Source organism: Lytechinus variegatus, chromosome 9, assembly GCF_018143015.1.
Source record: "Lytechinus variegatus isolate NC3 chromosome 9, Lvar_3.0, whole genome shotgun sequence".
Lineage (NCBI taxonomy): Eukaryota > Metazoa > Echinodermata > Echinoidea > Temnopleuroida > Toxopneustidae > Lytechinus > Lytechinus variegatus.
The window spans coordinates 11,959,887-11,987,574 of NC_054748.1; the positions used below are offsets into that span (position 1 = coordinate 11,959,887).

General features: G+C 36.3%; 1 protein-coding gene across 7 annotated transcripts in view; it reads left to right on the forward strand.

Annotated features, from left to right (window-relative positions):
- The window catches only part of LOC121422103 (liprin-beta-1-like), a 111,309-nt gene that overhangs the window by 37,547 nt on the left and 46,074 nt on the right, over positions 1-27,688 (forward strand). For 5 of the 7 annotated variants that reach the window (XM_041616925.1, XM_041616926.1, XM_041616920.1 and 2 more), the window contains exons 5-10: positions 19,547-19,621; positions 20,505-20,618; positions 21,114-21,245; positions 23,514-23,576; positions 24,750-24,812; positions 25,489-25,551. In XM_041616925.1, coding sequence (XP_041472859.1) covers positions 19,547-19,621; positions 20,505-20,618; positions 21,114-21,245; positions 23,514-23,576; positions 24,750-24,812; positions 25,489-25,551 — 510 coding nt within the window. Of the gene's footprint in view, positions 1-6,583; positions 6,679-19,546; positions 19,622-20,504; positions 20,619-21,113; positions 21,246-23,513; positions 23,577-24,749; positions 24,813-25,488; positions 25,552-27,688 lie in introns of those variants that run through there. The other 2 variants (XM_041616924.1, XM_041616923.1) reach the window with 2 other exon arrangements.

Consider the following 27,688-nt stretch of genomic DNA (forward strand, 5'->3'; position numbering starts at 1 on the left):
TGATAGTATAGATGGTATTGGTATCAAGTGATTTGTAAATTAGAGACTATAAAAGGAATGGTAATATATCTGATATCTTCTCCAGCTGGCTTGGTCAGTGATGTGTATCCTCTGATTACCATGGTAACGCATCACTGCTCAACCAATGGGCTAATATGACAAGTTATCATGCTATGAATTTACTAATAACCATGTACTCTACATGTACTAGGATCCATGCTAATAATACAACCAGCAGCTACTGATGCTATGGACCCATGGTTATATTATACATGTATAAACTGAGAAATGAAAGTAGTTACACTACAGCAAACAATGATTTCATGAGAAAGTCTTTACAACCAAGTTTTATTGTCACCATATCATGGTACACCTAGTTCTAACACAAAGTTTTGATCGCAGATGTGGTTTACGGTACACCATGTGGTGTACCGTAAACCACATCAGCAATTGTACATGCCACCATGCAAACCTTCAAACAACATCCAAAGTTTTGATCGTAGAACATTTTTCTATGATTGATTGCATTGACTACAATGTACAATCAATCGTAAAATTCAAGTGTACTATTAATCACTGATCTTTGTATTATACATGTAGGACCCTGGTCTATTTACATAAATCTAACTCTGTAAAATCAGGAAACCTATAAAAGCTATAGTGACCACACAGAAGATAACCAACACTCATTACACATTTAGGACAGTGTTGTATTGGTTTGGGAAAAAAATCTGATATCTGGCTCGAACGCCATGCTTTTTGTCTCGCCTGCATTGCAGAGCGAGACTATAGGCGCCGCTTTTCCGTCAGCAGCGCTGTCAACATTGGAATCTTAACCAAGGTTAAGTTTTTGAAATGTCATCACAACTTAAAAAGTACCGTATTACCCTTTTTACACAGGCTAAAATTTCCTTAACCCCGTACTATAATACCGTGTTTACACAGTGACACGGCTCGGGGGTTCGACAGGCGAGCCGTGCTCAACACGGCAATTTTATGCTGTGTAAACGCGATCAGTGTGATCCGCGAGCCGGGTCGAACACGGCTTTTTTGATCCGCCAAAATCGTAGGTTTTAACCCGCGAGCCGAGTCAGACTCGGCAATTTTTTCGTGTGTAAACAGAAAGCCGTGTCGAACTCTCTTGACCAGGTCACTGCGCGCGCTTTCACTTTTGGCATTGTTGTTGTTCGCACGGACAAGATTCGATTCCGGCGGTGAATTTCCCGCGTTTAATTTGCGACGTCATAATTCTTCTTCCGTTCGAGATCCGCGAGCTGTGTTGAACTCGCCTTTTTATATGTACGTATAAACGCGATCTCTGATCCCTTCTTCGCAGTGTTCAACCCGGCTCGCGGATTCAACACCCGAGCCGAGTCAATGTGTAAACACGGTATAGGTGGGGCTAAATTGCCATTTAGCCCCACCTATAGTACGGGGTTAAGCATAGCCCACTTTCTTTTTACACAGCATTTTTGCAAAGTGGGCTAACCCCACCTTTAGTACGGGATTATTTGGCCCTGCAAAAAAGCAGGGTTATCCCAGCAATTGCGGTGCTAAGAGCGATAGTACGGGGTTAAGATCGCTAGTGTAAAACGAAAATGGGCTAAGCTTAACCCCGTTCTATAGGTGGGGCTAAATAGCAATTTAGCCCCACCTATAGTACGGGGTTAAGGAAATTTTAGCGTGTGTAAAAAGTGTACGAGTGAAGTACTTGTACTACGAATGATCGACAAAAACCACTAGTCCGGGGTTAGCGAGTTTCGTGTGTAAAAAGCAAGCATTCCTTATCCGGGGTTAGCAATAACAATTTGGCATGTGTGAAAAGGAAAAAAAATAGTACGGGGTTAAGGATAGTACGGGGTTAGCGATAGTCCGGGGTTAAGAAAATCCTGTGTAAAAAGGGTATCAGTGGACCTATTTCATAAAACTTAGACATAAAGGTAATAGTGTATCACTGATGATCCTGACTTTACATGAAGAAAATTCTGATTAATGTCAAAGGTCAGTTAGGGTCAACAAACTTTGGCCATGTTGGGGTTATTTGAGGATTGTCATCATAACTTTGAAATATTATGGATCGAGTTCATGAAACTTGGACATACATGGTAAGAGCAATCAGGTGTCCTTGAACATCCTGTTTCAGGTCACATGACCAAGTTCAAAGGTCATTTACATGTAGGGTCTTCAAACTTTGGTAATATTGGGGGTATTTGTGGAATTGTCATAACTTTAAAAATTTATGGATCAAGTTAATGAAACTTAGACATCAGAGCAGCATTGTATCCTGAATACCCTGTGCGCATTTCAGGAACATGGCCAAGGTCAAAGGTCATTTAAAGAACAATAGACTCTGGCCGTATAGGGAGTATGTGTTGAATTGGCATCATTACTTTATAGAAAGTTTATGGATCTAGCTCATGAAACAATGACATAGGGGTAATAAAGTATGATTGGTTGTTTTGCACATGTATTACATGTAGGTCACATGATTATGGTCAATAATTAGTGTTTTCTTCTGTGAATAATTATTTATAAGCTGTTTTCAAAGGCAGCACTGCTGCTAGATCGAATTGTGTAATGCAGGCGAGACTGCCAGAGGCATTCCACTTGTTATCTATCCAGTTTAATGAAAATTTTGCCCATTCTAAAGTAAATGCTGCTTATTTTTTTTTATCTTACTTGACATATATGCTAATGCTTCCCGCATTGGGTAAAATACTTCCCCAAATTGGTTGGACAATAATTACCCTCGTGCTGGTTAAAACTTAACCCAATATTTTTTATAGTGCAGCACACCCTTTATGCACAGCCTTCAACTATGTACTTAATGATATCAGATTTAATTTTATTTTTTTTATATGAAAAGATACTTGATTATTACTAGACGATATTACGTGATTATATAGTATTATCTACATAATTAATACACATCAAGGTCTTGTATCGTAATATTGAAGCTTGAATTTTCATAAAACTATTAGAAGAAACATACAAAAAAATAAAGAGAGGCATTTATAAACACAAAATAGAGAGAGAATATGGAGCAAAATAGGATGCATCAAAAAGTAGTTTTCAAAAGTTGGATTACAATGCAATTAAATTTTTTGTAAGTTTAATCAATTTTCTTCAATCGATTCAGCAGAATTCCCAAAAGAAATCAATATACATGTATGATTCCTATTTTTTGTATCCATGAGAATTGCATAAAAAAATCAAATTATGCATTTAAAAAAGAATAAAACTTGGTTCACAGCAAAAACTGTGGTATTAACCGGTGTACATAGAGGACCACACCAGTTATTTTACACCGGTGTTAAATTGGTGGTGTTAGTTTTACACCTATAGGTGTTTTTACAACATCTATGGTTGTTACATTTACACTCTTTGGTGTTATGTTTAATCTCTAGGGTGTTATTTTAACACCTCAGGGTGTGGTCTTCTATTAACACCAATTGGTGTCAGTTTTAACACCACAGTTTTTACAGTGTTGAAATGATGTCATTGCAGTTTATTGTTCAATATAAAAGTAAGTTACCAAATTTCTTCAGTATATTTAGCAAATCAGCATACATGTACTTGTTGAGAAGTGAGGATGTGAAAACCCAATTAATCATTTTTGCTTTTTTGAATTTTTTGCTCTGTGTAAAAAAAGGCAAGTGAACAGTTAAGCTAGGACAAAACTCAGGCATGATAATTCCTTCTCATACATGACTGAGTAATAATAGGTGTTAAACTCTATAGCCCATATTCTGAACTCGGGTTTAAATTAAACCCTGGTTTAAAGTTGTGAAGCACAAAACCCTAACAGTACATATCCAATTTATTAACTCATATGATACCCAAATCATTCAGAATTGTCTGGGAATGATAGATGAAGTATTATGAAAGCATAAGGAAACAAAATAGTCAACATAAGAAATGTAGGCCTACAATATAAACAGAAATTTTGAATTTTTGGTTCCCCATAATTTTAGCACAGATTTAGACCGTGGTCTAAGTTAAACCCGACTTCAGAATACGGGCCTATGTTAATAAAGATTCTTTATATTTGTACTTTGATGATTTAATATCCCTTACTAAATTATCTTGAATTCTCAATTTTTAGATCATCTTTGTCCACACTTCATTGTGAGATCAAAATCAGAAAGCATAAAAAGAAACTCTTCACAAGACTCAATCAGTTGAAATGTATGAGATAAATCTTGAGAGCTTTTATACTAATTGGATTTCCAATTCAAACATACCGGTAATAGATTTATTCTAATCCAGCGTATCATTACTATGGTCATATAATGACTCATGGTAATCAATCAATGTCAGTGAGTCTATATTTTGAAACTTTATTCAACCAGAGATCTGAACCTCCTCACATACATGTTTGTAGAAAGCATCCAAGATCAATTGATGCCAACACAGATTTACATACAGACAAAAGACAATACCAGCTATGACACATTAAATATGAAGTCAGATCTAATGTTTACTGGGTTTTGACAAAAGCAAGAAAAGTATAATTTCATTGAAATTTATTGAAAACCATCCAAAGTATTCACATTTTTTTGTGTGTCTGAGTTAATTTTAGATGTGACTCTGTTACTCCTTTTGAAGTGCCAGTACAAACTACATGTAGCTATCTTCAATGCCTGGTAGAGTGGCTCTGTTCTGTGGGTTTATACCCCCCCCCCTCTCCCGAAAAACAATATTGATAATGTAAAAAAAGAGCATATCAATAGGTCTGCATTTGGAGACTAATCCTCTAAACTTGGTTGGACTTGGAATTGACCTTTGACCCTATGATGCATTCCAGCTGGTAGCCCAAGAATGCATGAAATTTACTTTTTGTTTATTACTCTGACAGACAGAAATTTATGATGATGGGAGATGGGAGAAGATTGGTTCTGAAATCAAACAAGACCCCTTATTGTGTGTTCCTTCTAAAGGCATTTACCAGGGGACTTTGAGAGCTAGAAGGTTGTATGTACATTATCTTCCTAGGGAGAGGATCCAAAAATATATTTTTTATGAATATTGAAATTGTTGTTAATGATGACAATAACGTTATAGTTAATTTTAAAATATTGATTTTGTTATTCATTGATGGAATTGCACCAAACTTGCAATAATATTTTTTTCTCTCATTTTTTTTCCTGCTTTTTGTGTACCGGGTATTAAGTACTTATGTACATTCAGTAGATTGTTTATACATGCATAACGTTATAACAACTTTGCCAACATTTCAGCACACTTCTAAAATTAGACAGATAATGAACATCAGCTGGAGGGAGATATTGTAAGTTTTAGAAGCACTTGAGCGGGTAGTCGCATTCACACAATAATACACAGTAAACATACATAAAATTGAAAATGTACATGCACAAAAAAAAATCTGCCCTATCCAGTATCCACCCCAATTTTCATTGGCCTGTTATGCCAAGTCAACAATTTTTTTTGGGCCTAAAATCCCAACTTGTTTCAGTGTCATATAGGCCCTGTACATGGGGTAGTGTGATATGGGAAACATGTTGTTTCTTGATGAAAAGACATTATGTTTTTCCCGTCTGAACATTACTTTATTCTGACGCAAAATACTGATGCTTGAGATTTGATAGGACTCCCACGTCTAGATCAAGATATGAAGGAGATTTCATCAATTTGACTAATTTTAGTCTTTATATGACCCTTATATGTTTGCTTCAGTATAAAGAGTCCTTAGGGTCACATTGTTATTTTTGTTACTCAAAGCGATGTTTTATCTATACGACATTTATTGTGATTGGATGCCTGCTGTAGATGTAAAAATCTGCATATTTTAAAATATACTTAATCACTACTTAAATGTAGAAATAGGCTGACAATGTCAGGATTGATCCTTGTATTGCTTTCTCATATCCAATTACTGGTACTAAAAAGGAATCAAAAACAAAATTATGAAGAAAATAAACATTCAAATTTTTACATGAAATATGTAGCTAAAAAAAAAGCAGTGGCAACCACACTCGTGACAGATTGGATGTAAGATGAATATTGCAATAATGCATATTTATAGTGGTCCTTTTGTACCAAAACTTTAAACAGAATCTACTCTGCATAGTATAGCCGAATTTTTGTTTTTAAGGGTTTATCAATCTTATTTCCGCTTCATGTTGTTCTGCATTTGGGGGTGGGGGGGATAAGATATCATTGATCCAAAGGCAATGGTTATGCCTACATGTTTATATTCATCTCTATTAATTGATATAATTAATCACTTCTGTGAGACAATGTCTGTTGATTAGTCAACGTGTTAAGCTTCCCAACCCATTTCCGCAAGAAAACTACCATTGACGTCTGTGTAGAATAGGCAGGGTAGATTTAAATACTTCCGATAAGACAGTATAGGAAGAGGTACAGTTATGGGATTAAGTAATGGGGAAAGGGATTAATAGGGGTGTGGGTGTATGCAGAACAGGCAGTGGACAGGAATGAAGGATTTGATATGCCAGATTGGATTTGTACCCTGTCAAGGATGGTGTATTAGTGATTGGAGAGAAAGTTTGTCTTTTGAAAAGTTCTGTGTGTCTTCAGTATTGGAACTCAGTACATACAAGTGTATCTTAGATTTGAAGGTGTTTGTGATTAGGACATTGTATAATTATGGAATCGTGTTTTACATGGAGACCTATGTCAAAAGTTAAGCAGGTATGTGCACTAATTTTTATTCATTTGTATTCATAGCTGATTTTAGAGACTGTTAACCTCTACATGGATCAACATTGTTCATGTGTAAAAGGCTCTGACTATTGCTGGGCTGTTGATAAAACCTCGATCTCAAAATTCAAAGAAATAGGGCCATTGAGAAAAGGCAATATTAGCAACAGCCTCATATTGTTTGAGAAAAAAAACATTCCTGTAATTCATGTCTACAGAGGACACTGTCAATGCTGAAGGTTAAAACTTTTTCATATCTCTAGTTAATCAAGCCAATTTTGAAATACAGCCCAGTGGCATCATATACCCCTGGATCTGACAGTATTGTCTCAGTTTAATGCATTAAAAATTTGTACATGTATGCTTACAAATAGTTTTATTAGAAATTTGACAATAGGTGGTTTCAAACCGCCTCGATCACAAGAATCCCCGTTAAATTACGAGAACTTTTTTGGGCTAAAAAATACCCATTAATTATTCCTGCATTCACACCGCCCTGAAACATACCCTTTCGGGATAAGTTCCCGAAGTTACGAGCATGCGCAGTATGGTCTGATAAGCAGGCAAGGCGCGAGATTCAAAATCACTAGCCCAGCAGCCACCCACGCCGCCGCGCCCAACGACACGCTGGGCTAAAAGTTCCCGTAATTTGCTTTCACATCGCCAAAATACCTGCGACCTTGGAAAAATCCCTGCGAAAGTTCTCGTAATTTCGCCAAGTACCTACTATTTAGCGGGTATTTTCTTTCGGGGATATTACGCGTAGTTTGCTTTCACATTACCAAAATACCTGGTATTTTCTGATTCGGGTAAATTTCCCGATCAGAGAATACCTGGGACTGACGAACTTCAAGGCGGTCTGAAACCACCTAATAAAAGAGTTGTTTTGGTGGTAATTCCCTTGTGTATGACGATGATACTACAATATCCACATTCATGTACATGTACATGAAGTCCCATTTTTTATAGTCCCTTATTGTACTGAACAGATTGTTGTAATGAAAGTGTCATGCCTGGCAAAAGGGCGAATGTTGCAATATAAAACATGAAAGGCCTGTGCCCTTCTTACAGCTAAACATCACATTATTGGATTGTGTCATTACTCATGCAGTATGGTTGGATGTCATATGCTTCGTACTGATGTCGGTTGTTCATTGATGCATAGTAAGCTAATAATGTGATTAGCAGTCTGACTTTCTTTGTACATGTACCCAGAGGGAAGGAGAATATGTTTGGGTTTAATATACTCACTTGGTTTAATTCGTCCATGGAGCTATTGAGCACTGTTAGAAACGTACCCGGGGGGGGGGGGGGGGCACTTCCATTCACGAGTGGATACCATGAGAGACCATGAGGTCTCAAAACACCCTAAACACGTAATTTCCATATTCTGAAAATGCACCCTTAACAAGTATTGGCATGTGAAACCCTACCCTTAACAAGTATTGGAAACAAAACGATACTCTTGGCAAATATTTCCTGAAATGAATCCCTAAACAAGTACAGGAATGTTTCTTTGTTACGGGTCCTTCGGTCGTCTGCTTTGCCTTATTGGTTTAGTACAACCCCACCTTCTACACCTTGCGCGAATCGGACTCTAAACACGAAGTGTTGGGGCAAAAAGGACATCCTTTATAAAACATTTAAATTTTGTTTTATCATCCCCGCAAATTCGACCCTAAACACATAATTTTCCTAGCGAAATACACGTAGATACCCTTTTTTCATTATTTTTAGTGTTTTGACACCCTTATCACGTTACATGCCCTATCGTGAAAAAGACATCCTTTTTACGTGTTTTTTTGGTCGCGCATGGTATCCACTCGTCAATGTAAGTGCCCCCCCCGGGAAACGTACATCGACATAGACGACTGATACGAGATGACGTCATTGTTTGGCCTGCCATGTGCCTCAGGTCCTCACACACGTCCACTATCAGAATTGAGAACCTCGCCACATTCATTGTGCGGTTCTCCTAAATCATAGTCGACGTGCACGTGAGTGACGTCATTTTAACCGCTCAAGCTCAGCACGAAGATCAACCTTTCCCTTTTAAAACACAGTTTTAATTGACTTTTCACAAATGTGAGTTGCATGATGCATTATGTTAATCATATTTGAAATTGATTTCTTGGCCCCGTCTTACAAAGAGTTATGATTGATCCAATCAATCGTACCTCTATGGAAATCCATCAGTGTCATAATTTTTTTCTACAGGAAATTTACAAAATGTCCATTGTAAACAAAGGCAGACACACCATGTTGTTAAGAAAACAATTGATTTATGAATATGCATTCATATCTGGAAATCTTTTAAACTAACATACATTTTAGATGTTTATGTTGCTGGCCATCCATAGTTGTGGTTGATTGGATCAATCACAACTCTTTGTAAGAGCGTAAAAAGGAATAAAAACAAGTGAAAGGGCAAGTGTGCACGAATTGCACCTTCGCATCAGCCGACCGGGTTGCCAGGCGATGGTACCCCTGATCTTCTTGCTCGGGCAGCGTCTCATGCCCCGCTGGTTATCACGCTGTTTCACATGGACGTACGTACAAGTCAAGTGAAATCTAATATATTCGCATCTAGGGCTGGGACTAAAACCCGGGTACCCGGGTCCCGCCTGGAAGCCTCGGGTACCCGGGTAGAAAAATCAATACCCGATACCCGAAAATTGCTCACCAGTATAACGTACATTTGATTTGTATTGCGTAGTGTAAGACATGATTGTAAACTCATCACAAAAGTACACAAGTCTCATTTTGAATCTCACCAATTACCCTCGAAATATCTACTAGTTTTTCAAGTGATGATGTGACTGAGATCGTTCAATCGTCGCCATGTTTCTTTTGCAGCGCAGTGACGTCATCCAGCCACTGCGACGCAAGCCAATTTATGAATGAAAATATAGTAAGCATGCGCATTGCAAGCATCAGCCCCACGCAGTATTCCGTCAAAACAAGTCTGCAATACTCTTTCACCTCGTACCTAAATCGACCTAGAATTCCACTTTCCTTTATTTGATATGAATTATGAAAGGTATTCTCAGAGGATCTATTTTCTCACCGATAGCGCACAGGTAAGCAAATTTTTATTACTTCTTGCTTTTCCGTCAAAATCTTACGAAGTAGCGTCGATGTTGCATCGTGTTTGTGAGTTTGTAGAATCTATCGCTACGTGAACAAATCACGTCACGTTCTTGATACCATTTTCAGTCCATCATAAACCGAAAATGGTAACACGATCGTGATTGGCTGGCGCATTTGACGCTCCGAAACCCGGAAATCAATTGACTTTGTTCACGTAGCGATAGATTCTACAAACTCACGAACACAATGTAATATCGACGCTACTTCGTACGATTTTGACGGAAAAGCAAGAAGTAATACAAATTTGCTTACCTGTGCGCTATCGGTGAGAAAATAGATCCTCTGAGAATACCTTTCATAATTCATATAACATATAGAAAAGTGGAATTCTAGGTCGATTTTGGTACGAGGTGACAGAGTATTGCAGACTTGTTTCGATGGAATAATGCGTGGCGCACGGGAGGCTTGCAATGCGCATACTTACTATATTTTCATTCATAAATTGGCTTGCATGCATTGGCTTGATGACGTCACCAATGGGATTGCCGAAAATTGCCACGGGTACCCGAAGAGAAAAAAACCCGAAAGTCCCAGGCCTATTCGCATCTGTAATGAGCATGGACCAGACGATGTCATTGACATGAACGACCAGACGACTGCGGCGCTGTTCTCTGCTCCTAACACTCTCTAGATGGTTTCAAACCACCTCGTTCACAAGAAACCCCGTTAAATTACGAGAACTTTTTTAGGCTGAAAAATACCCATTAATTATTCTTGCATTCACACCGCCCTGAAACATACCCTTCGGGATAAGTTCCTGAAGTTACGAGCATGCGCAATATGGTCTGATAAGCAGGCAAGGCGCGAGATTCAAAATCACTAGCCCAGCAGCCACCCAAGGCGCCGCACCCAACGACACGCTTGGCTAAAAGTTCCCGTAATTTGCTTTCACATCGCCAAAATACCTGCGACCTTGGAAAAATCCCTGTGAAAGTTCTCGTAATTTCGCCAAGTACCTACTATTTAGCGGGTATTTTCTTTCGGGGAAATTACGCGTAGTTTGCTTTCACATTACCAAAATACCTGGTATTTTCTGATCGGGGTAAATTTCCCGATCAGAGAATACCTGGAACTGACGAACTTCGAGGCGGTCTGAAACCACCTTCTATTAATACAAGGAGATCTGGCTCTCTCTAACGCTTTGCCTCCCCCCCCTCACACACCACTAATCCCCTCCCAGCAGGGTGGTCCATCAAGGCACTTTGTATACAGGCCGCCCGTAAATTAGCCCTAAATCAGATAGGGAAAGTTGATCAAATGCGATTTATAATGCTGGACCCAATGGGTAATATTAATATAAATAGAATTTACAGATCATAATCAAGGAAATATCATAAAAAAGTTAGGTCTAGATTTATCAATTGTAATGCATCAATTCTAATGTTTTTCCGAAACGGTCCGGAGCTGAGGCCTGTAACTGTGTGAATGAGCTGAGCGCGCCAACTCGGAGCTCCGGCGTCACACTCACATTGAACTACACACATAGGAGTACGTGGGGCAGCGGAGGATACTCGACGATGCGACAATCGGCATAGATTCGTTGTTATATTTTCAAGGTGTACATGACCTAACAAATAATATTAGCATCAAAATCAAGTTCAAAGTATGCTTTTTGTTGTGTTTCGATTTAAAAAAAAAGGAGCTCGAAGGGAAGTTATGTGGAAGAGCGTCATTTACGGCGATGCCTCGCATGGAACTTCAAAAAAATCACTGACCTCAGATTTTACGAGCGGGCTTATCGAATTACGTAAGCGGGCTCTTAGTTTTGCCTGGCGCCTCTCCGATTGATGTTAGATAAAATCCACTTTAGAAGTTTAGATATAGCATACACCCTCATCCATTCTATTGTAGAGAAGTAATTTAACACAGCCAGAGTCTGAGAGATGACTGGAGTAACTGCTCTAATCTGTGTATATTTCTAGTCTGAATGGGGGTTTACTCATAACTATAAAATGCCTGATTTTGTCCTTTGTGACCTATCTCAACTAATTTCCAGCCCCATAACCATGGTATTTATGGAAATATGATTTCCCAATGGAAGAAGAAAACATATTGAATAGCTGTGATATCGGTATTTGTTTACAACAAAGCATGGACGTCATCTCTCAGGCAAGGGGGGGGGGCGATGCTTATCTGTGTTTAAGATTTCCAGCTTTAGATACAATAATGTACCTCATACATTTAGGGGAGACCGGGGTTAGTTGGAACATGGGGTAAGTTGAAACATTGTTATTTTCTTTAACGCCTGTAAAATAAATTCATGCAATACTGCCCTCGATTTATTGCAATAATAATTCGACACTGTTGTATCATTAATAGCAATAAATTGAGGGCAGTATTGCATGAATGTTCCAACTAACCCCGGTCTCCCCTATATTGGGTCTAATTTTTACGTACATGTATGATGACTTTTTAAAACTTGGAAATCTACATGTATTTATTTTTGCTCAGGATAGGCATTCAGTGAGGCCGTTCTCACTACGTTCCTAAAACTAGTTTAGTGGAAACTAGTTTAACGCGTAGTGAGAACGGTCAAAGCGGTCTTGGAAGCGATCTTCCAAACCAGTTTGGAAAACCACCTCGCGATGTAGTTTTCAAGATCGCTTTGCCTCGTTAAACTGGTTTTAGCGTAAGTGAGGACACAACCGTTCTTCGAGAAGCGATCTTCGCACATTTTGAGCGCGCTACTCTACACGACAGGTGTAGAATGCGTATGGTGCGATTTCAAATTTCGCGCGAAACGTGTCACCCCACTGAGAGCATTTCCATAGCAACAAGAGCGCTTTACGTGAAGTGATTTTGAAAACCACTTTTCGTGTGATCAAGTGGGAACGCTAGCAAAGCGATCTTTCAAAGTGGTTTCCTGAATCGGTTTCCAGTAAACTAGTTTTAGAAAGCGTAATGAGAACAGCCTCAGAGTAAAAGTTACTTTTTTGTACATATTTCCCTTACCCCCTCCCTCTATTTTGCCAATTTCAAGTGGACATACACATTTTGGCCTACTTTTATAGTAAATACAACAATTTCTGTATAGGACCAGGAATAATCACTATTTTTATGTTTCAAATAGGTTACACACTCAAAATAAATTTTTGTTGATTTCAACATTCCAATTCTCTTTCAAAATTGCATACTGATTCCTTGTTTGAACTGAGCATGCTCAATAGATATCTTTTGAATATGCAATATTTCAAATTCTTCACATGCACTTTGAATATCATGCGGCAACACTCCAACTCCTGATTTTGGCTTTAACCTTCACGTTTGATAATGAATATCAGGATGACCTAGACTCTACTCTGGTGAAAAGATCATCTTCCAAAAATGGTGTTTTTGTAAATTGGTGGAATACCAGTCTGGAATGGGATAGGGTGAGATTGCTTTCACAAATTGTTCTCTATTCAAGCTGTGATTATCATCCATAAATACTCTATTGAGGATATAAGGGGTCTCTTTCACAAAGAGGTGAATGTGATTTTAATTCTTTGTTGCCTGTAGTTTATTAAACACTACAATTAATTACACTCCAGGGGCATAAAACTTTTTACCTGAGAAAACTCAGGTTGTTTTTACCGGAGTTTTTGCCCTGTCCTAAAGTCAATGGCGGAAATCAGACTAACCTTAGTTTTCAGTTTTTACCAGAGTTTTCTCAGGTAAAAAGTTTTATGCAACAGGCTTCAGAAGTAACTGTTTTGCATTTCGATTTGATATTCTTGTCTTGTTTGGGGTAAGGGGCGTGGTCCCATTGGCCGACGAACACGAAACATGTTCATAACCGATACAGCGGACACGCAAAATTTTGGGGTGACTCCTTCCGTTTTTCATCCGCTCCAGACAATGGACAAAATGGGCGAACAATGAAATCACAGTGGACGGATGCTGGATGGATATAGAGCATATGAAACATGTATGCAAAGAGTACACAACATAACGTTTTCCAACGGATGGCAAGATTTGTTTCCGTTTTACATCCTCTCAGCATCCGTAAGTGCAGAGGAACCAAGCCTTAAGAAATTGAATGGAATGCTCTGAATGCCTACAGTTAAGTGCATCATCGATAGTAGGATCAATATGACAGAGTAGGCATGCAGAAAGTTCAGTATTTATTGAAAACTTTTGTTGTAAACCCCACCCCCCATGTGGTGTATAACAGGAAAGAAAAAAAGAAGGGAAAATAATCATATTCACAAAAACAATAAAATGCCCCCCAAGTGCACCCCCATGATCTGACATGCCCCCTCCCCTCACTTTCTCTTGGGTTGAAAATATGCTATTTCCTTCCCCTAAACCAATTAAAAGGCAATTTTGTTGACAGGGGGGTACATTCTATTTATCCCTGTGTCCCATGGATGGACCACTACTTGATGTCATGATAATGCACAGGACCTTGTAATGTTTGACAATATATCTTAGTAATGATCAACTAATGCAGTCAATATTAGAAATCAGCTCTTGATTTTAAATTACTGTTAAAAATTGAAAGCTTGATGTTATTGGGCCCAGATTGTTTCACTTTATAACATACAGTATTGTCCCAATTCTCAAGCTAAGCAGACCAGACAGATGTAAGCTCTATTTTCAATTTCACTTCATGCTTTGTGTATTAGTAAGAATGAGTGGATTGTGGAGAATGCTACAACCCATGTTGTTTACATGATAGAGTCACACACATACCTGTACACAGAGACCCATTCACACCAAGAAATAATACTGTACAACCTTTTTGTTCTACATTTATCTCATCAAGTTACAGAATTGGACCAGAAAATTCAGGATTAAATTTTGTACAAAGCTAATTTGGCCAAAGCTATTTTGAAACTATATCGAGTGAAATTCTGGATTTTTTTTCATTTAAATGCATTACTTTTAATGCATTTTGATCATTTTAATGCATTACTTTCAACAATTTAGGGCATGTTTTATGAAGAATTAAGATAATGACAAATTAGAACTATGATATCTACTATGGTAACTGGGCTCAGCAGCTAATTAAATCCAAGGTTTCTATTGTACAATCTTTATAAAGTTCTTTATATGTAGGCTTGCTTGTAAACAGCCCCGGATTTGCTTTGTGAAACAGACACCAATGTACTAACCAACTCTTAACCGACTAATGGTTACACCATTCAAAATACAGTAAAGATTGTCTAGAATTGATTTAGTTGGTGTTACCATTTCGTAAGCAAAACGCAATCTTTGTAAAGTAGCTTGTCATGTATTATCTGGAAGCCATCAAATAAAGAACATTAATATGTGAGGGCAGGAGAGGAAAGGGGGAGGGGCAAATGCCCTGGGTGATTTTCAGGGTTTGAAAAAGAAATAAAAGTAAAAAATAAACGTGATTAAAATGATAAAATCTTGATAGTTTTAGTAATCTATTTGAAATGGCAGTGGTGTCACTTGCCTGTTGATTCAACTTTAGTGCCTTAATGAATGCCTTCCCTGGTGTCTAAACTTCATCTTGCTCTTACCTGTGTTGATTGTGAGTAGATCCATGCAGCTGTAATCTATCATTTTGTTGTTAGCTTTGACAAGCTTATGTCCAATGCACCAATTACTGCTGAGATATTACCTAGCTGCTATAGGTTCAAATCCATTATAAAAGTAAAAAGAAATATTACTGCTTCTTGAAAATTACTTTAAAAATCTTGGTTTTCACTCAAAAATTTACAATTTTACTGAGTGTTCATGTAGCTTGTCACATTATTTTCCACATCATTGTGTCTTGAATAATGACATGGATATTCACACAAGTATTCATAAACTAGTAACATGATATTTCTAAACACATTAGAAATGTGTCACATTAGAATTTGTGTCAGGCAAAGAAAAGGAAATAAAAGCATACCATTTTCGCGAAAGAAATGAACTTCATTATTGGGTTTCAGTCATTGTTACATGATCTTGTCATCAAGCCTAGCTTGTCATGATTGTCATGTTTGAAATTTAACATTGTAGAGTTGTATCAAAAGCAATCTTCTCATTCATGTGCAGTATGTTTACCCAGAAATGGAATTCTGGGTGCCTTCAAAGTTGTTGAATTTCTTTTGGTTGATTTGAGGATGGCCATATACAGTAAAGGAAAGGGCAGGGGGGGCAGTTGCTCCTAGAAAGTAAAAAACCTAAATTTTGTTTATGAAGTTTCCCCAAATGCACTGAAAAAAATGTGCTCTTCAAATTTCAATTAGAATATCACTACATGAAAATTTTCTCGTCAGCTCTGTTGCTTCAGTTCTGGAGCATACATACATTTACCCTTCTCCCCCCCCCCCCAAAAAAAAAGGTTAATACACTTCATATTGCCATACATATGTAGCTGTGAGTAGTAATATTAGTAACAACTCTACTTTGCAATAATGTTGTTTGTATGGATTAGTTTTGCTGAAAACATGATTAATATTATGTGTGAACGCAGTTGTACATAAGTGGATGGTGAGCTCATCATAAGATCCATTGAGGCGTTAGATCTAGTGACGAGAGATCCTCTCTAATTTTATCCAAATCTCTGACAAGGACCCGCTTTCAGATATGATGTGATGGCCATATGCTAACTGCTTTCTACCAGTCTGCAATAGCTATGTTCAGACGGATGGCCATAAGCTTATTTCATACAACCAGTTAAAAGGCATGATCAGATGATTGGCCATGTGTTTTTTCTCCCAGTTGCAATAGTGGTGTTCACACATGATGACTATAAGCTTATTTGAATATAATCCAGTAAATAGCGATGTTTAGACATGATTGAGAGACTTAAGTCCAGGTGCTGATGCATTTTGGTCATTGCTACTGCCAACATTCCCTGATAATGCCCCTGAACACAACAAAAAGATAAAAGATATGAATTACAGGCAGTCTTATCAAGATAGCTGTTTTGAAACCTGAAAGTTTAAAGTTTATATTTTGTTTGTGCTTGTAGGAGAATTACTACATCTATGGCTGCGTTTATGCGACCTCAACCCAGAATCATGATTGGAATCACGATTTGAATCATGATTCAAAACAGCAACATGAATCACGATCCGACAGAATCAGCGTTTATACGACCATCTTTCTAACGCTGTTTCTCCCTGAATTCGGGCCGATCCAGTGCGCATCACAGTGCGCAGTTTGACCCAGGAAGTATAGGTCAACATTTTCGCGCGTGTTTCTAACTTCACGTCGGCTGCTAGATTTTTGCTGCCACCAGAGCTAACGCGCGATCGTTTGTGCAAGTGCAACTCGGCTTCCGAAAAATAAATATTTTACTTCCAGAATTCCGTGTATTGTACCTCGTATGGTTTTTGTTTACTTGTATTCAATCTTGTCGGTTCATCAAAAATGGTGTTCGGTAGCCGTAGTACTGGGCACGAATTCTGTTAATTTTGTCTCGACAGGCGGTGCCACATCTCCGTTGAAATCCCTCCCTTGCAAGCGCCGCTGAAAGGGACTCGTAGATCGTCTTATATTTCTGTGAATCCCGGTAAGGGATGCTTGTGGTTCAGGCTGAGCCCAAAGCACAAGCAGAGCCCTGAGTTCGTCGTCAGTCCAATTTGTGCCTTTGGAACTTGAAGACATGATTGATGAAAACAGTGAAATCAGGGTGACCAGACGTCCCGTATTTCCCGGGATTGTCCCGTATTTCAGAATATTGAACAAAATGTAGTTAATACATTTGAAAGTGACGAATTTTCATTAAATAACCAACAGCTGACGAAGCAGGGACAACAATTAAATCGATAACTGTAAACTTTTTGCAAGTTCTGCGATGATTTCTTGCTAATACATTGCAAACGAACTGGCCTCCTGCCTGTGTGTGGCAGGCTACTAGCTAGGCATGGAGGATCGAAGCAAATTCTCACATGGTGCAAACACAGTTTTTCTACCAAAATAATCACAAAATCGGCGGGAAATTCTTATAATTATACTATGGATTCTCAGTTTAATGATTTGGAGATGTAATCGGAGGAAAATGTTATTGACTTTTCATATATCTAGTTTCAGCTTTCGTTTTTAGTCTTGGTGTGCACGATGCCGCGATGTTTCATCTAATTTTTAAGTTTGACAATATGTTTCACTTTGAAATTTTATTCATTTCTAAAACATTTTATGTTTAAAATTTTAAAAATACATTTAATAAAGTTATGATTTTTATTAGATGATTGGAATTTTTTTGTTTACTTGAAGTTTGAACTTTTCCCTTTTCTTTATTTTATATATACCCTATCCTTTCTGCTTGCCCTTTTTTGTTCCATCTATCTTTATTTCCTATCTTTCTTTCCTCGACATTTTCTTTTTTCTCTCTCTCTCTCTGTTCATTTTTCTTTCTTTCCTTCTTTATCCAATATACTTTTTTATTTCCTTCAGAAATTCTTTCTTTCCTTATAATTACCTTGGCTTCCTTCTCTCTTCGTCTCCTGTTTCTTTTCGTTCTTTCTCTCCTTCCATTATTTTCTATTTTTTCGTTCTCTTCCCCTTCATTCTTCCCTTCCATTCTTTATTCCTTTCTTCATTTTTCCCTTCTCATTCTTTTCCCTTATTTTTATTTTCTTTCTATTGTTTCTTTCAAAGAATGAAGGAAACATGTTTATTTCCTTCATTCTTTCTTTCCTCCTACTTTTTCTCACCTTTCCCCCTTTAATTGTCTCCTTTATTTTGCGAGACATTTATTAATCTTCCCTTCCTTTCTTTCTTTCTATATTCATTTCAAAGAATGACGGAAACCTTTTTTATCTCTTTTATTATTTCTTTCATCCTTTTATTCTAACTTTCTGTTATTTTTTTCTGTTTTCTATCCTTCCCAATCATCTCTTTTCTTTCTCTCCTTCATTCTTTCGTTCACCTTCCCTTCTAATTTATATTTTTTTCAAAAGTCTTATTATTATACTATGGATTCTCAGAAGCCCACACTTTGTGTGGGCTTCTTTGTTGATCTTCGTTTGTCAATTGTCCCGTATTTCATTTTGTGAAATCTGGTCACCCTGAGTGAAATATACAAATGACGCTACAGTACAACCCCGGGGTACAATACACAGAATGATAATTCCTAAATGCACATGACAATTGGCATATACCGGTACTAGTACACTGGCAATCTGCTACACGAAAATTAACCTGCACGAAACACAGCGCGCGCCTTTGAGTCGAACCCGGAAGAAGCACGACACAATGACGTCATAGAATCATGATTCAAATCACGATATCGTTTATACGACCCTTTTCGTTCGTGATTCTACAGAAACGTCTTTCCAAACGCCCCTTTTTCCGTGTTTCATGTTTGTGATTTGAAAGACGTTTATTTCCAATTTCGACTAAACGCAATCGTGATTCTGCAGAATCGTGATTTGAATCATGATTCTAATCATGATTCTAGGGTAAAAAAGTGTCGAATAAACGCACCCTATATATCATGAGAGTCTTTACTGCCCAATGTTTATGCTTATTATTACAAAATATCCATAATTCACACCTACATGTTAAAATACACACTCTACACTCTTGTACGTGACTTTCTTACAATAAAGTGAGTTTCAGTAAAAAGAAATGGTGATGTACTGTGTAAGTTTCTATGGTGATTGAGTGCATTTCTACAAAGTATTAATTTTTTTTTCTTTTTTATACATAGAGAGAAGTCCACTCTATAAGATGGTATAAAATGTTTACCAGTTAAGAAAATAACATTGGTTATTTGGAAGTAAATATCATTGTTCTCTTGTTTTTGTTTTTATCTTAGGAGCTCGCAACAAGTCCAGGGTCTAATGAAAAGATGAAGAGATTAGAAGGAGACAAAGATAGTCTGCAACTACAGGTAGACTCTCAGTTTGTTAAGATCCAACAATAATGTGAGGATGGTGGTGATGATGATGATGATGATAGTGTTGAGAGTGATTGAGGTTCTAAAATCAATCACCAAGTATAAATTGATTTGCCTATAAAGTTAAAATTCATTTGTCATTTGTGAATTTTCAACTGAAAGATCTAAGGCAGCCCCAATAGAAGAAGCCATTGTCAATATCAATAAAAGAGAACCTCATAAGAACAATGTTAAGAATAATTATTAAGGGGGAAGTTCACCCTGACAAAAAGTTTATTGTAAAAATAGCAGAAAAAATAATGAAAAATATTGCCGAAGGTTTGAGAAAAATTAATCAACTAATTAAAAAGTTATTAGAATTTCAATTGTATGATTTGTGACGTCATATGCGAGCAGCATTCCTACATAGTGAATGGTAAAAATCAATGAAATGTAATTTTCTCAGAAAATTGAAAATGGCTTTCACTGTACCTTTTGTATATCAATAGATCAATCATTTCACACCCGATCATGAATAGAAAACAAAATTAAGTCATCAGGAACCATACAAAATTTGAAATTCATGCATTTTATATTACATAACACATGGGGCAGCTGCTCGTTTATGACGTCACGAATCCAAAATTTTGAACTCTAATAGTTCTCTTACTCTTTAACAGATTTTCCTCAAACCTTCACCAATATTTTTGACTATTTTTTCTGCTATTTTTACAACAAAGTTTTCTTCAGGGTGAACTTCTGCTTTAAGTGATTATTGGTTACAAGTGACTCTAAAAATGTAATCTAATTCCATTGTGTGGTTATGTCTGGTAGCATTCAATAGTTGCCTGTTATTTTCTATTGTTTATTTAGGGTTTTTGTTGTATGTTATTTTCAGGTGAATGTCTTGACAGATCAGATTGAGGCTCAGAATGAGAAGATACAAGAACTAGAGTATGCCTGCGCAAAGAAAAGTAAAGAATTGGCTGATTCAGAGACTAAGTTACTACAGGTATTGTATGTCATCTTACTCTGGCAGTTTGTTGAGAGTTCAACATTAAATTTAAAATGTTTTTAATCTGAAACTACTAATTTTCAAAGTTTGAATCATTGGCATATTATAATTGAAAAAGATAAATACTTTATGAAGGATGAGATCTAACGCTAGTTATTTTTGTAATTAGCTTTTGTTACACCAAGCCACCTGCTTTAATTTTTATCCCACAAACAGAATACTGAATAGAGCGGTGGTTTCAGATTCCATTGACCCGGGTTTGATTCCCACTTGGTGCACTAGTACCCTTTGGTAAGGCATTATCCCCATTACCAGGTCCCTCAGAGAGGACATTTAACTGTCAGTTCTCTGGCTGCTTACAAGCATTCATGCTTTCTTAGCAATCACCATTCACCACCATGATTACATAGTAGAGGCCTGTAATCTGAAAGCTAGACTAGAATCAGAAAGAAATGATACTATTCTAATATGTTTTAATTTTCTTCTTTATAGGAGTCTGAAATCCACTGTGAATTGGAGCAAAGCCAGCAGAATTATGCAGTAGAAGCATCTAAGCTGAAAGCTAGACTAGACTCAGTAGAGAATGAAACTCTTGTTGTCAGAGAGCGTGCTATTATGGCTGAGGTAAATAGCATTACAAAAAAAAAAGAAGATTATTTTTTAATCATGTTGCATATTTCACTTATGCGGCTAATTTCAAAATGTTTACAGGTAAAGGGATTTTAAATTTCTAAAACACTTAAACGATTGAATATAAGGAGGACCCATGTCTATTTCTTGGCCAAATCAAGTTAAACATGGGACATTGCACATACATTTAGGAAAAGATCATTTTGTTTTTCTTGATTTTCTAAAATTGAACTGTCATGGGCTTGGGTCATTCTTATATTCATACATTCATTCGTAACTTTATCCATTTCTCAAAACATTTTTTTCTCACAATTTCCGTTTAACTATCTAATTTCTTTTCATTTGTTAAAAAATTCATTTGGATGAGATTTTCCTTTTAAGGTTTTTTAATCATGTTTCTTTCCAGGAAGAATGGGTGGTTTTTTTTAGTCAAACTTAAATTTGATGGATCCAAATCTGTAAATTGGTTATTGATAAACCTATATCAAGCTTCCAGGTCATCCAGAACAAACTGTTGGGAATCATGCATACAATTTGAATAAATTGGTATTTAGGGCACACATGAGTATTACAGACCCCCATTCACTCACGTGTTATATCATAGCTCATCAAAAAATCATTAAAAATCAATCCCTCGATAGATTTTGCTTTAATTCACTGACATTAGTCACAATTAACAGAACATTAAGACTTGATATGTTAATCAGGTACTTGCCCAGCTCAATCAAAAGTTAAATGGCCTGAAATAAGACTAACCATAATTTCGGCCAGTTCATCGCCAGAAAAACCAGAACTGCATTGTGGGTAATAATGATTAAAATGAAATACAAAAATGCAGTCTAGCTTCCCAAACGCCTTGATTATGAAAGAGTATGAACATAGCATTATGTCATCGTTTTTCTTTTAATATACAAACATTTGATCTATTTTTAATTAATTATTTTAATCAATAAAGTCATGTGATCTTTACTTACGCCTGTCCGGCATGCTTTGCGCGCGGTTGAATTACTCTCATGTGCCCTATAGTGTGTACACTGTTGAAACCTGACCAAGAGATGGCGCTATGCAATAAACAGTGTCAGTACTGTATGCCCATTCTGAAAAGTGTATGTGCTACTTTGATACCATGTATTGATTGATTGGTTATGTCTATTCTTCCATTAAAAAAAGCATGTACAAAAAATACCTCAAGTGCCTTGAGCATCTTGCTATAAAAATTCTCTGCATTATTATTAGATGGAAAGGGTAAAAAGAAGGGAAATTTAAGAAAGGCCATACGACATTATTCCTTCAAATACAGTGAAACCTGTCTGTAGTGACATGATACATGGCCTTTAAAGGCAGGTTCTTATACATGTATAATATACCTTAGTAGGGATTAGTAAGTGGTCACTATAGACAGGTGTCTGTTATGGAGAGATGACCACTAAAACAGGTTTGACTGAGCTATTAATTGCATTCAGGGATATTATTATAGATCTAAGTTTATTGAATTCAATACCTGACAAGGACCATAAGGAAAACTAGTATATGTGCATCATGTTTTGACCGTGTCCTAACAAGGCTAGCAATAAACTGTATTTAATCTAACTGCTTCACTGGAAGATAGTGTAGTTCAGTACAAGGCTCTCACTAACACACACTAATAAATGACAGGGCTAAACTCCTCTTTAGACAAACTATTGCACTCATGATTTCATTGCTGTCATCTGGTTTCAACTGAAGAAAAAAAATGATGTCTCTAGCTGATCTAAAGAGTAAAATATTCATAGTAAGTCTTTTACTCATGCCAATGGTTTTCATTGTATAGGTTCAGGCTTCTCTACTTCTTTCAAGAAATATATATTTTTTTTGTTACTTCAGATATTAGAATCAGTTGGGCCATTTTCTTTATATATAAAATGAGTGGGGCAAAAATGTAGTCTAGTCCAAAACGCAGAGCTACCAAGTCTCACACATTATGCGTGAGACTCAAGCATTTTGGAGTCTTGTTCATCCCCTCAAATCTCTGTCTCACGCAACTATCACAGCTTATCCCCATATACATTGTACACAATGTCTGTGATCTCACTCAGATTCACAGAAAATCTCACGCATAGCTGGTCTTTGAACTTGGCATCTCTGAAAACGTTGGGTGTGCCCTACTGGTAATGTGCACGATAGAGAGCTATGGTTCAGTGCTGTTATAATATCTCAACCTTTAAATTTTATCTTAACTTCTTAATTCATTTTAATTTCTTGTTTACTTATTATCCTTCACAGTCTAAGATTGAAGAGCAGCAGCAAGAGATGAACAAGTTAATGTCAAAATATCAACAAAGTCAGGTTAGTATTATGGGGGTGTTATGCAGACCAACTTACTGAATACACAAAGCCGAGTTATTGATTTATAATGATCAGGGGCCCATTTCATAAAGTTGAGGAGAAGAAGAAGGGGGAGGAGGAGGAGGAGAAGGGGGGGGGGCAGGGAAAAGTAGGAGGAGAATAGCCACTTTGGTTTTTAAAATTATTCTACCAATTGGTCCTAATAAGCATGATAATGCTAGTCTTAAGCGCATAGAGAGTCTTTCGACTAATATGTGATATATGAATTTCAAATATCATTACCCCATCTTTATTTATGCTGCCTGGATTTTCTGAAGCATTCTAGAATGAAACTTAAGTTATCATATATAGAGCACTTCTAACATAATATGTACAATTGATTGTAAATAGGAATCTTACTATTGATTATAACTTAATCTTTGGGAAACCCTGTCCACAGTTGATATTACTTGTTAATCTTTACAGCACAAAGTTTAGATCAGATATGATCAGCTTCTGTGTTGATGTGAATTAATGCTTATCCTCTTCTCTTGTTTGAAATTCAGTATTAAACTGAATACATATTTTTGCATGATAAAATTATTTAAACCTTGCCAAGTAAAACACAATATCATGTATGCAAATTTGAGGAAAGTTTATGATAATTGTGTCCATTTACACATAAAAAGAGAGAAACATTTTATTCAGGTTCATTAATTTACGTTAGGTGTGATGTGTGAAATATGCAAGCATTACCCTACTGCAAAATCTTTCCCTCCCCTGTTTCATAGATGCAAGCTAAATTACAATGGAAAACAACAACCCTTCCCTTGGATAGGATGTTAAAGGAAGGTCCTGTGGAGAGGAGAGTTATATAATCCATAATCAGTTACATATTGATAAAGATGATCCACAGCATATATAATGCACCATTTATCTGTTAAAAAACATTCAAAGGCGCAGGCTCATCCAATTGGTTAATCACTACACATCTGCCGAAATAAGTCAGTTTTGAGAGACGGTTTAAAGAGTTCTAGAGGAGAAGGAAACACTTGCTGACTACAGTTATTCAATTTATCTTTGGCTTAACATGCAAGGGTTATGCAAAACAAATAATAAAGATGATAATGATGGTAACCTAATAATTTTAGTTGTATTATTATTAGATATGATTTTTGTTTGTTTTTCTTCCAGAAAACTGTGGGGGACCTTCAATCGGAATGTCATAAATGGCAGGAGAAATATATGGAAACACAGGTATTATATCCATAGAATTCTTTAATATATTGTTATTATTATTAGTAGTAGTAGTATGATTATTATTATTGTATTATTGTTATTATTGTTATTACTGTATTTCTATTATTATTATTATTATTATTATTATTACTTATTGTTTGATATTCCAGCAATAAAGAATACATTAAATAAATTGATCAATACCATACAGGAACACAAGAATAATGTTCAAACATCAATTGATCAGATAAATAGTGCCTATGAGGAAAATAAAAGGCACATTATTTGGTAAAAAAATGAAATGAAAATCAATATTTTATTGTTCGAAATAGACATGAAATGAAATAGTCAGAAAATTTGCTTTGCCTAATTGATCGTAGGCAATTGATTGTGGATGAAGATGGTAAATTTTCTCCTTTTACAGAATAGATCCAATGATAGTTAAGCAGTATATATTAAATAAATGTTTTTGTTGAAAATTATACTCTTTGTAATTTAAGAGCAATTGAAAATTTTGCCCTTCTAATCCGTCTCGTCAAAATGCAGTGAATTTAAAATATCACAAAATATACATGTATCTGATAAATTGAGACTCAAGACTCCTCCCCCAATGATAATGTAATCTGATGATATCATGTAGTTTTGATAACATGAAGCAATGTTATTACCCACAATTCCTGCCCCTTCCTGGTAGGTCAAGCTAGTTAGGTCACAGACAGAGACAGCAGAGCTTAAGGCTCGTCTGCGCTACAGCCATGTGAGTGCGCCCTCTTGTGTCACGTTCTTACTTCGGAATGTACGCACCTTGGAATGCAGTGTTCACCCTCTTAACTCTATTGAATGAATCAAACATTTTCTTGAGGTCTGTTCACATATGATGGAGTAAAGCTGATGGTTTTTATCTTCTGTATCACCTATATGGGGTAGCCCCTTTTCATGGACTTTCATGTCATTACATACAATGAATACACAAACATTTTCTTTGATTTAGTTTTGAAGATCCGGGGCCCATTTAACAATGATAACTTTGCCATTACAGCAATTTCCATGGTAACCTTGTGTTTGATTAGGTGCCAAGCCCTGTTACCATGGTAGTTGCTATGATGGCAAAGCAGAACGTAAGTTCTCTATGAAAAGGGCATTATTGCATTTTGAATTATGGGATAAAAACTGTCATTATTTTCTGCATCATATATGAATTACCCATCTTATCCTATGTATATTTATTTTTAACCAAATCACTGAAGATATGGGCTAGGGTGTAATAGGTACAATGCACATGTACATTATTGCAGTCAAAATGCAGGGATTTTTCACTACATGCTTTCAGTCATTTGTCATTCTTAGATTTTGGGGGGAGAATGGAATCAATTATTTTGTTCCTAAGTCAGTATTGATTTTGTTTCTTCATCTGTTTTATTTGATTGTTTTTATTTCTTACACTTCTGGAATCAAACTTCAATTTTTGTCATCTATTTTGTTTTATTTGGTTCAAAGCTTTGCATTTAGTTTGTTCTTTTCTATTGTTTGTATGTATCAAATCCTGTACAAACTGCAATTATCTTTTGTTATGACCCCAAATTAACTACATGTATTACTCATTTTAGAAGAAACCTCGGAAACCAAAACGACTCTTCTTTCATATGCCTTCACGCCCAGTGAGTGATAAAAACATCTCTATTGACATCAAATAGTCAATGCAAAGATTGTTAGAAAACAAGAATATTGGAAATTATTTGAGCTTTAGTTTTGTAGATAAAGAAGTCAAACTGAATATCTGCATTTCTGCTATTAGAAGAATATTGGTGATTTGGAATTAAAAATGCACATATAGGTTTTAGGATGTGCTATTTTTTGCTTAATTGTGTAACCCAAGATAGTTAAAATAATTTTAGGATTTAGAATTATGACGTTGACATGTTTCCTATATATCAATGATTGAGATGAGATTAGTTAGAATGATGTAAACCAAACATCCAGTGCTTTTAAGTACAAATTCGGGGAGTGTTTCATGAAAAGTTTTCAATGATTTTCACTGACTAAGTTGCCCTGAACCAATCAGATTCAATGATTTGCAGGAGCTTATTACATTGTTAGTGAAAATCACAACAAAAACCTCTTTTCATGAAACGATCCTCAAGCTGTTGATCTGTTTTCCAAACTAAAGTGTTAATAGAAAATCAAACTAATTGCATTATTTATTGCTTATAAGAGTAAGTGAATTTACAATGTTTTATTTAGAAACCCATAACGTTAATGTAGATTATTAACAACACTTAATGGAAAGCTGCATTTTACTGTTTATGGTAATGAAACTTAGTAATGTTATGCAAAGAAATGAATATGCATTACAATGTTGGAAATGCAAAGATTGTATTTCTTGCACTTTTGAAATATTCCCTCCAAGTTTGTGTCGACTAACATAAACTGTGTATGATAGTCCCACTAACTGCATTCTGTGTAGGTATTCCTGGCTGATTAGGCTTCTCATATGGCTTCTGGTAGTAATCTTAGAAAGTTGTCTGGAATGAAAATTGTTTCTTTCATTTCATTTCATTTTTTTCATTTCATTTATTGATTCCACTTTTAAAACAAATATCATAACTTACGTAACTATTGTGGTCATAAACATAGTGTATCAATGATAAAATGAAGTATCTAACATAAGTTTTTAAGCATAAGGTACACTACAAAATGTAAAAAAAGTGAGGAGCCTAAATAAAAAGCAGAGCTTGTAGAAAATTAGGCTCCCAATGGGGAAAAAATATAAGTTGTTACTTTGAGCGAACAAATGTGGAAACGGAATACATATTTATTACATAGATTGTTTTACACAAAATATATATCGAAAGGCATCAAGTTACCAGAAAATGATGAAATAGAAAAAAACCGAA